The 12,329-nt window shown below is 30.0% G+C and overlaps 1 protein-coding gene across 1 annotated transcript; it reads left to right on the top strand.

The window, feature by feature from the left end:
* The first annotated feature begins 895 nt into the window (after window positions 1–895).
* Window positions 896–1,927, top strand: LOC149145311 (aspartyl protease family protein 2-like). Its single transcript, XM_089452409.1, has 2 exons — window positions 896–916; window positions 1,016–1,927. Exons 1-2 carry the CDS (start codon window positions 896–898, stop codon window positions 1,925–1,927), a joined length of 933 nt encoding a protein of 310 aa, XP_089308535.1.
* The last annotated feature ends 10,402 nt before the right edge of the window (window positions 1,928–12,329 follow it).

The raw sequence follows: 12,329 nt of genomic DNA, 5'->3' as shown, positions 1-12,329 counted from the left end.
TTAGTACTTGCTTAGTACTAATCACACTACACTAAAAGGATTTTGCGATGCCATTCATGATGATTTGTCAAGCACATGGAAAAGTTCATCTCTCCTATGTTTATGACCAAAACAAGGAAAAACATAGCCTATAATTTGAAAAAAAAAGATAACATTTTATAGTATTCATCTTTACATTAAAATATATATATTTCGATTAAAAAAAAGTCCTATATTCCAATGATATATATATAGTAACAACTTAATTTAATATTGTTTTCAAAAATAAAAATAATAACCATGCTTAATTTTTTTCTTTATTTTATTTGCTATTATTTAATTTTAATGGTTTTAAATGCATTTTTTAATATATAAATAAATTCACAGTCATTAAAAACCCTCTAGATATTGAGCTTAAAGAGATTTAATAATTCAAATATATCATTCCAACAAATTTTATTTAAATTTTAAATAAAATTAATTAGAAAATAGACGGAAAAAATATATATACATAAATTTTTAAAACTACACTAAATATAATTATAATAGTTTTTGTTTCACTTAGAATGAAACACAACTATTCAAAATTCGAAAAACTAATCTATTAGTAAATTATTCCAAATAGTGTGCTTCATTTTGAATAAAGATATTGAATAACTATATGAATAAAGATAGTGGCCTCCAAGGTAAAGCTGATGTTCCTGATTATCCTCGCACTGCAACTCTCTGCAACATTGTCTGAAGAGAATAAGCTTGAAATTGATGGAGTGTCCATGACCCTCCACATGAAGATGAGGGTGAAGAGCGGGTCTACAAAGAAGATCACTGTGAAGGAGCCTCTCTACTATCCAGCGACTCCATAGGGTATTACATCAAATTGTCGGTGGGTACTCCTCCACAGGATCTATTGCTCAACATGGATACGGGAAGTGATGTGGTGTGGGCACCCAGCACCACAAACTATACATGCAACGATTGCAGTGGATACATCACAGCTTTTTATCCAAGAAGGTGATCCTCTCATGCGCCTATAAAGTGCGCAGATCCGAAGTGCAAAGACCTGTGCGAGAATTGGGGCTGCGTCGAAAGCTTCAAGGAGTGCTCGCGGATTTGTCCACATTTTAACCTTACCTATGGCATTGGAAACGCAACGGGGCGTCTACTCAGTGACACCTTGACTTTGCCACTGGAAGACGGAAGAAGGCGAGAAATAAAGCACTTCGCAATAGGATGTTCAGGGATTTCGAACGAGGTTGCTGGTATTGCAGGATTTGGCAGAGGAGGACTGTCTATGCCTTCCCAGCTTGGTCCTCTTTTTGGTGATAAATTTGGGTATTGCCTTGACTATGTGAACAACAACAGCAAGATAGTGGTGGGTAACAAGGCGGTTCCCAGGGATATGCCTTTGACTTACACTCCCCTTCTCTTCAACCCAGTAAACCCTTCGGCTTCCTCTCATTATTACCTTGGCCTCGAAGCGGTGAGTATTGGTGGAAAGCGCTGGACGCTGCCCTCCAATTTATTGTCATTTGACAGCCAAGGCAATGGTGGAACCGTAATAGATTCAGGCGCTTCATACACTTACTTTCCTGATTTAATTTATAACCCGATTGCAGGTGAGTTTGCTTCTCAAATTGGATATAGAAGAGCTCCTGGAGTTGAAGAGTTGTGTTACAATGTGTCTGGTTTAGAGAATTTTCAGTGGCCTACATTTACATTTCATTTCAAGGGTGGCTCAGACATGGTAGTTCCTAGTGAGAATAGTTTCTCTTCTGAAACTTCTGGTAGTGCTGATACGTTCTGCTTGGCGATGATGAATGGTGGCACTGTTGTTGATGGACATGCCGTTCTCATAGGAAACATTCAGCAGAACAACGTCTATATATTGTATGACAGAGAAAAGAATCGTTTGGGCTTCAGGGAGCGGGCCTCCAATACATTGGGCTGAGTCATTAGTGCCCTACATGTTCCATAGTGTATGATCTCCCTTTGAACCATATGCTTTTCATGCCCATTGAGCTGTTGGGCTAAGCATCCCGTATGCACTTTACAAACTAAATAAATCCCGGCATTCTGTAGGCATTTTACAAACTAAATAAATATTGCTCGGGGATATTTCTGGACATCATGTCAAGCATTTATGTCATATATATATATATATATATATAATAGTTAGTTTGATTCTATGCGAGCGTTAGTTTTCTGTGTTAGACAGAAAATCGATTTGCCTACTTATACAATTCATTTATCAGGATTGTGTGGGAGACAGCTTGAATACTCTAGAGAATTCTTATTATGCAAAGGTCCCACCTCTCACCAGTTTTGAAAAAATCACATATAGATTACACATATGCTTGATTGAGATCAAAGAATTGTGTTAGATATTTGAATTGTCTTTACAGCGTTATATTGTCTCAAAGGCTGTATGCTTACACTGTTTCAATAATTAGGATTATACTATCCTAAAATGTGGCTAGTCTAAGTTTTTCACAATTTTAATAAAACATTTACTTGTTGATTTAAGTGTTTTTCCATTTGGCATATATGTTATCTTTTATCTACGTAAACTCAGCGTTCTCAAAGGCCGTTGGCTTACACTGTTTCAATAATTAAGATTATACTATGTAAAAATGGTGTTGAGGATAGATTAAGTTTTTCACAATTTTAACAAAATATTTATCTATATAAAATTTGATAATGTAAATTATCTTCATTTATCAGTTATGATATTATATACATACAAGAAGTGGTGTCTCAAGATATTACATATATACAAGAAGTGATGTTTCAAGATAGAGAAACTATCTTGGACACACAATAAGTTGGTTGAGAGAATATCTCAACCACACACCAAACTAGGGACATATAGATATAACCACTCCTATAGAATAGGAAGAGACTCCTTTACATAGAAAGTCACAACTGAGACAAGTAGGAATTATATTTTCCAACACTCCACCTTAGTGACTACTTGTCCCGATATCAATCTGCAAGATCTACATCTTGTCGAGTCTCGTAATTACACCTTGTACCTTGTTCATGCCATTAAGGAACAATCATCTACCCTAATCTATGGGTTCCCAACCGCTACAACCACTAGTCTATTGGGAAGTCCTTCACATACATGGTTCGTACAACCTCACGATGAACTCCCTAAATACAAAATTTCAACTTATGGAGTCTAAAACCAATATGCCCCACCCAATTGTATCCATTCCACATGACACACTCTTCCATGGTGTTAAAACTCTCTAAGAGAGGGAAACATAAGAACGGGTATGCATGCATGCTTGCATCTTACAGTGGGTACATAAAACATTTCAAGGACCACAACTAACCATTACAAGACAATATATGACATGTAGATTTTCTCTAATTATAATATGTGACTCATAATACACCATGATCATGAGTCTATTCCGCAAACTCACACAAACTTTAACCTTGTTGTCCATCATCCTTTAATCTTTGTTGTAGCTCTTTTGATGCCATCTTCAGTGTCATGGCTTCATGATATACTACAAATTTGTGTATTATTCGAATGACCAGTTCTAACACACCCTCAAAATTGTGAAAATAGTTGGTAAGACCAATGTCATTTTAATAAAAACCAAAAATACCATTAAATGACATACTTCTTATTAAAATCAGCATTAAAATAATCATCATTAGCCCCAAACCCCTGCATTTACCTTTATGATTCGACCAACAATTTCTAGTTGCCCATTTAGATTCTGTGCAGCTCAAGCATCTTCAAGTTTTGTAAATTGAACAAATCACCACAGTCCTCTATGCTCCATGGCTCGAGAATGGGAAACAATTGGTGACCTCTATAATGCTTCCAATATCCAAACCCAAAAGTTGCTTGGTGACAAGCACAGTCGAACATTTTTTGCAATGCTCCATGATTTTCAATACTACCAATCCATCAATCTGAACCGATGTGAGTGGAGCGACCACCTCTTCCATGACAGCAACTTATGCATCATGATTATGTTCACCAGAGATGAGCAAATGAACTGCACTGTGAGCTGAAGCTCACCCATTTTCTTGCGAATCTTGGCATCCTTGGAAGCCTTGTCATTACTGCCATAAAAAAAATCCAACTGTGATTACAATGCACGGATAAAAAAAACTGCTAGATTCATAAAAATAAATCTTCCTACTTAAGATCATTCAAATTACCTACATAATTAGAATTCTAATTCTACGGGGAAAAAAAAATTGCTTGTGTGAATGCGCAAACCCCCATCGTGTCCTCTTCATCTTCAAAAAAGCATACTTTCCCTTCATCTACTCGAGGCTGGGGAAAGATTGGATCTTGCGACTTCTTGTCCTCCTCCATCTTCCACTGCATTTCTGGAGACTCGTCTAAACTTGCGGGTATATACTATGAATTTCATACCTGTTCCTAATCCGAATCCCAGTCGTGACACTAGCATGCATCTTGGCAATGTGCGATGATGTTAAATGCCATATCTTAGTGAAGTTTTGACGGAATTGAGCCATGTGACCAATACACAATGTTGTCTTGCACGACGCAAACTAGAGTTTCTTCCTCGGTCCAACCCAAGCCAATCAACCTTCCACCAGGCAAATCCAAAACACTGGAATCTGGAAGCCTCCTAGTAGCTTCACGTGCTTCTGCACCTCCTATGACACCTCCAGAAGACCTAGCAGCAACATGTTCAATGCCCTCGCCATGTCTCGATTGGTCTCTTCCACAAAACTGCACCCAATGATCGAACACAACTCATTCTTCCCAAGTGTACCAAGCAACGAGATCCATCTGTAGTGTCACAGGATGAGAATGGGAAACCTCCAAAAATCATAGGCACCACCATTCACCAGCTTTATGGCTCCACACACACTTATATGCAACAACACCCATAGAGGTCCACCTATGCATATTGACGAGCCTTCCTCAATGACCATACTTCAGATTTGCAATCACGCTCATTGATTACCAACAACTGATCTACCTAACAAGATCCAATGCAATCAGATTTTTCTGAAAACACATCCCGACCAAACTGAACATCACTCCTATTAAGAAAAAACAGATCTACAATTCATAGTCACATTGCCACTCTTCACTACTTCCCATGCCTTACGACTTGATCTTGTAGATCTATAACACTCTTTCCATCGCCATCTACATAGGAGCAACAAAAGGACGGGAAAACAAGTAAGGGAAAAACAAAAAAAACACTCATCAAACTCTTTATTTCCCTCAGCCTAGGAGGGGCCAAGGCTCGAGGCCCTTACGGGCTCCGATACCAAGATAAAATTTGATAATGAAAATTATCTTCATTGATCAATTATGATATCAAATACATAGAAGAAGTGGTGTCTCAAGATAGGGAAACTGTCTTGGACACACAATGAGTTGGTTGAGAGGGGCCAAGGCTCGAGGCCCTTATGGGCTCCGATACCAAGATAAAATTTGATAATGAAAATTATCTTCATTGATCAATTATGATATCAAAGATATAGAAGAAGTGGTGTCTCAAGATAGGGAAACTGTCTTGGACACACAATGAGTTGGTTGAGAGAATATCTCAGCGACACAACAAACTAGGGACATATAGATATAACCACTCCTATAGAATAGGAACAAACTCCCTTACATAGAAGGTCACAACTTAGATAAGTAGGAATTACATTTTCTAACATAAACTATTTATTCATTCAATATGTATGTGTGCACTTACTTTAGCAAATAAAGAAATAGAAGTTAATATCTCCACGGTTTTTTTAGATTTCACTCACCCAAACTTTTTTCTTTTAGATTTAATTTTTAAAAAATAATTTAAAATAAAATTAAAATAAAATACTTATAAAATAATTTTATTTTGAAATAAGTTATGATTTTTGGGCATGTGGTTTTAATGATAAACCATGGTATTGGCTCATGGTATTGTAACAAAGAGTATTTATAAATTAGATAGTAATAAAGTTTTCTAGTTTATTTTCTGATATAATTTGTATATCATCGGGTAGGGATTCATTGAAATCACAACTTTCAAAGTGCCCCAAGAGCTTTTTAGAGTTGGGAAATCCATGTATGCAATAAAAAAACTAGTTTAAACAAAAAAAATCAAGATTTTGCAACAATTTTCGAGAATCTTATTATATTTTAAGTTTATTATAAATATTAGATTATTGTATGCTTATTAATTAAATTTAAATATGTTTATAGACTCATTATTTTATACCACTACATCTCTATCATACATTTTTTCTTTAGATTACATTTTAAAAACTTTATAAAATTTAATTAAAATAAAATATTTAAAAAATGTGAAAAGCTTTCTTTTTACATTATATCTAACTCTTATACATCTCATCATACATACGAGAGTGTCTCTTGGTACAGTAATTGATATTGTATTTACTCATTTAAATTAAAAGAATTATATATATATTTATATATATTTATATATATATATATATATATATATATATATATATATATATATAGATATAGATATAGATATATATATTAAGTTAATATCATAAAGTAAAATTAAAATATGGTTATTTATTATGATGATTAAAAATGATGATGGTTTATTAAATTTTAGGAAGGTAAAATATTATTAGAAGTTATTTGTAAAATATTTTTAGTCTCTCCTAACGAAAAGATTATAGCATTTTGACCACTAATATTAATAGTTTATTACTAACAATGATAGCTTTTAATGTTTAACTCTATAAATTATTAATGTATTTTATATTTTAATTAAAAATAATAATTTGTTAGCATTTGATTGACTTAAAAGTTTGTGTGTTTTATTAAATTTCTTCATATGTGTCTCATGTCATCTATAAAATTTGGTCACCCTGAGAATTTAAATGTTTGTGTGTTTTATTAACTTTCTTGACATGTGTATCATGTCATCTATAAAATTTGGTCACCTTGAGAATTTGTCAATTTCCATGGCGATAATGGTTGCCATATTGTAATCAAAATTAAACTAAAACTTTCATGGAGATCATGGTTGGCATCTTGTAATGAAAATTAAACTAAAACTAAAACTATATTTAAGTCAATTATAATCATATTATCTAAAACTCAATGAAATTAATAATATAACAAAAGTAAAAAATAAAATAAAAAAATAATGCAAACTTAAAACTAATAATATAATAAAATTAAAGCAATAAATAAATCACATTTAAAACTAAACTAAAACAACTAAAAATCTAAATTATAGTCATATTAATTAAAACTAAAGCAAAAACTCAATTTTTGAGAGTAAATTACAAATTAGAATATAATAATATAAAAGTATATAAGTTAGGAATCAAAATAAAGTTATGAAGTTAAAGTAAACTAAATTATGAAAAAATTTGAAGTAACACAGTTAAACTAAAAATTAAATGTAATTAAGAAAAGCTTTTCTAATCTTGGCAAGACTCATTTCATCATGTCCAATATAGCATTCCCCAATCCCAATGGAGAAGTGCATTGGTGACTTCACATCAAGGAATCAAGGAGTGTCTTAGAATGCTTAGCAAAGCATTCGATCACCATCATGCAAGGACCCGTGGAAAAAAAGTGCACTTCATTTAAAACTTCACATCAAGGAATCAAGGAGTGTCTTAGCAAAGCACTCAATCACCATCTATACAAAGACCCGTGGACAAAAAAAACACTTCATTTGAAACTGAACTAAAACTATATTTAAGTGAATTATAACCATATTACCTAAAATTAAATGAAATTAATAATACAACCAAAGTAAAAAATATATTAAATAATTAAATAATTAAAACTACACTACAAATTAAAAAGTAATAACATAAGAGTGTATATAAGTAAGAATCAAAATAAAATTATGAAATTAAACTAAACAAAAAATTCGAAGTAATTAAAATAAAATTAAAGTAAAAAGTAAACTACATTTAAGACTAAATTAAAACAACCAACTATCTAAGTTATAATCATATTAACTAAAATTGTATGAAATTAAAAATACACCCAAACTTAAAAGAAATAAAAAAAATCATTCTAACTAAATTACAAACTAAAATATAATAATATAAAAGTATATTAATAATACAACGAAACTAAAAAATATAAAAAATCAAGCTGAACTAAAAAAACAAAAATAGTATAAAACTATATTACGTAGGAATCAAAATAATAAAGTTAAACTAAATAAAATTATTATAAAAATTGAAGTAACAAAACTAATCTAAACTAATTAAAATAAAACTAACAAAATAACTAAATCACATTTAAAACTAAACTAAAACAACTAAAAGTCTAAATTATAATCACATTAATTGAAACTAAATGAAATTAATTGTACCCAAACTAAAAAACTAAAGTAGAAATCAATCATTCAAAACTCTACATTACCTCACAAGGTTACATTTAACTTTGAGGTTCGAATTTTGGGAAACTTTAAAAAAAAAGTTAAGGTTCGGTGAACCTCATTGAAGCTCATAACTATTGACCAAGTCAAATTCGAATTCAAACTGAGCTTCATCATTATTGAACCCGAACCCTAACTAAAACATATATGACTTAGACTAAAATACAAACTAAAATATAAGAATATAAAAATATAAAAGCATATTAATTAAAAATCAAAATTAAATTATGAAATTAAATTAAACTAAATTATTATAAAAATTAAAATTAAAAATAATTAAAATAAAATTAAACTATTTAGTAAGCCACATTTAAAATTAAACTAAAATTATATTTAATTAAATTCTAATCATATTACCAAAACCGAATGAAATTATTAGTACATTTCTATCACGAAGGTACCGAGGTTTATTAATGTAGCTGTTTTTTAGTTTTCTGTGTTTTTTCATGTGCGCAATTATCATTTTGTAGTGTTGGCTTTTGGCGGTCCTTTAACTAACTTTCGACGGGAGAAAATTTAGAAATCAAGGTTACATTTGTACTAAAGTTCTCGAACTAATTTTTTAGTAATTAAAAAGTGTTCACTCTGAATATATAACTTCGTGTAAATTTGAAAATTAATGAGTTGCATAAACTTTTGGTTATAGGGTTGCTAATCTTGAAACTCTATTGTAGTATTCTACCTATTATCCTTGCATGTAATTTTCTTTTTACATGTAATTTCTTTTTACTTGACCGTTTATTTCTTTAATATCAAATACAATATGAGAAATCTAGTTTGTGAAACATTTCAAACTATAAAATATTTGGTTATATAATATGTATAAATATGTTATCAAACTCGACTCGTCATGATCTTGGAAAAATCTTAGTTGTTCGAAATATAATTACAGATGTAGTTTAATTTTTACACTTACCAATAAATAATTTCCAACATTGTTACATAATAAATTTACATAATAAATTTATGGATAGGATTAATGCAATAGGGTTATAATTTTTTTAAATAAAATTTTAAATAGAATTTTATTTTATTATAAATTATTCTATATATATAATAATGTTAAAATATTTTAGTTTTAATGGTTTGGTAAATAATTTGATTTTTTGTGAAAATATAGGTTGAAGTTTTTTGGAAACATGTTGTAACTAATTTTTTATATTTATGAAATAATTGTATTTAATGTAATAATAATAACCAATATTTTGTTGTTATTTATCTTTATGCAAACTGTGAGGACAATAGAAAAGGTGTCAATTTACTGGTTTTATATAGGGCAGGTGAGTTTCATTTCATTATCACATTAAACACTAGTTCCATATTTTTAAAAATATTTTGTAATTCTGTAACTAAATCCAGTTCCAAATAAAACTTTTCTAAGATTAAATTAATTTTGGTGATGTTGTGCTAGAAAATGGTAAAGAGTGGATTCAAATATGGTCATAAAAAAGAGGATATATATATGCCACCAAAACTATTTGAATTTCATTATTAGAAGTCACTCATAAATACAAACATCAAACAATAATAATTAAGTTGCAAAAATTTGAACTTTGAAAATTTTATTCTTGCATGCATCAACAGAATGTCTCCTTTTTTTTTAAGAAATGGGTGAGGCTAGTTCTCTTAAGAAGCATTTATGGGCCCTCTTTTTGTACATATACAATGTCTCCTTTTATATAGCTTCAATATAAAATAGCTCAACTCTAGATTTTATTTTTTCATTACATTATTTTCAATCAAATTTGTCTACACAAAAAATAATATAGTGGTTTGTGTTTTCAATCCCTAGTGATTATTTTTTTTTATTCAAAATAATATGGGGAATAGTATATGGATCGGTTATTTTTAACAAATAATTGAATACTTCAAAATAATAAAAAAAAAGAATTTATGATATTTAAATATTTTGCGGTGATATATTCCTTACTATTTTATATACAAAATAGATATTTTTCTTCATTATTACATATTAATTTATTTTTTAATATGAAAAAGTATATGATTTTTTTTATTTTTTTTATTTTAAATAGAAAGATAAAAGTTATAAATTTTAGAAACATTTTAACAATTTTAAATCATGAAATAGAATTTTCAGAAAGTCTCTACAAAAGAAATGCATACTTTCCTTTTAACATGAACATTTCATAGTAATAAATATTTATTTGGTAGCTTGATTCATTCTTCATGACTTTGTTTTTAAACATTGCAGTTAGGGAATGTTAAAGAAATGTAATGATCAGGCAGTAAAAAGGAGTGCAAGAACAATGATCATGAAGAAGAGTGTTTGAATTAGAGTACTTTAGCTACAAGGACTCATTGAAATTTTAATCCATTTTTACTTTATGTGCAAAATACATTATCGATATCCAATTATATTCACAAATAAGATTATGGAGTGGAACAAACATTATTCACTTTATGGATATATAGCATAAAGTTATGTGGGATTGAGAACAAAATATGTCTACATTTGTATTAAGTATTTTCATTTTATTTTTTCATGAATAATATCATGTTTATTAGGTGTAGTTAACTCTCACTTTTTATTTTTATTTTGTAAATTGCATATTTTTATGTATATAAAATTTTGGTCAAAACCTTGGATCGGTAGTTGCAAATGGTAGCTATCGTGGCTTACAACTCAGTGTATGCAATACTTATTACACTTGAATAAAATAAACCCTTCAACTATTTTATGCAAATCGCACTCAAAACATAAATCTTCTCCTTTACAATTTTTAAACGATCCAGAAATCCAAACCCTTGGGTTTTTTAATTTTCTCTCTGCCTTGTCAAAAGCTTAAGTATACTCTACTATGATGATGCTAAGATTATGTCCATTATAATCTCTAGTTTGAGAATCTGGGTCTAGATGTTTTTGAATATGACTATATATCACAATTTTTGATGATTTATATTTAAAAATTTATATGGATCCCTCGCACGAAAAGCCAATTTTTTTTGGCTAATAAAAAGATAATATTTCAAGAGCATTCATAAAACCTTACTCTAAGTATTTTTTCTCTCATATATATATATATTTGGTTATCAAAATATTAACAAATAACGTAACCTATAATGTTATTAGCATGGATGGGAGATTGCCGAAATTTGAAATTGGGTTGATTTTAAATTTACCACAAATAAAAAGATAATATTTCAAGAGCATTCATAAAACCTTACTCTAAGTATTTTTTCTCTCATATATATATATATTTGGTTATCAAAATATTAACAAATAACGTAACCTATAATGTTATTAGCATGGATGGGAGATTGCCGAAATTTGAAATTGGGTTGATTTTAAATTTACCACAAATAAAATTATGAATAAATCTAATTAAGTATTATTTCTAGAATTTTTAGCTAGAGGTCAAACAGAGTTGAAACTTGGCTCTAGTACCATATGTAACAACCCCTATTTTAAAATATACAAATAATTACATCACTTATGCAATTGATAATCAACACACAATAATAAACTATTTAACATAAAATTTCATAAATGAGTAGAGACAACTTACGTGTGGTGATGATGATATTACTTATCTGTGATTTTGGAGTTCAACACTATTTGAATCTTGCTAACGACGACAAAGTTTGGGGGATGACTCTCCACCCAACTGTAGGCTTAGTTGCACAAAACGTTTCTACAACTAGCCACCCCCGAGCCCTCAATCAATGTACTATTATGAGGGAATCCTTTGTTTCACAACACCTTTCTCCCACAAGAATGGATGATGGAATGATCTCTCATCTTCCTCACCGTCTATTTAATAGATTGAACAACGGAAGGGAACCCCATGCACACATTTGATGTGTCAGCGTGCAACTTTTATTTTTGTTATTTTAAGTTTTTCTTAAGTTAAATTTTCTCTTAATTTATTTATTTCTTATTTTATTCATTTTTTACTTTTTGCTAACTTTACTTATTTTTAATATTTTTATAGTTCTTTTAGT

This window comes from Pinus tabuliformis, chromosome X (genome assembly GCF_031772625.1).
Source record: "Pinus tabuliformis cultivar Carrire ecotype Pingquan chromosome X, CPIR1, whole genome shotgun sequence".
In the NCBI taxonomy this organism is placed as follows: domain Eukaryota; kingdom Viridiplantae; phylum Streptophyta; class Pinopsida; order Pinales; family Pinaceae; genus Pinus; species Pinus tabuliformis.
The sequence above is the reverse complement of the archived record's forward strand: the minus strand, read 5'-3'. Positions and strand labels throughout refer to the sequence as shown.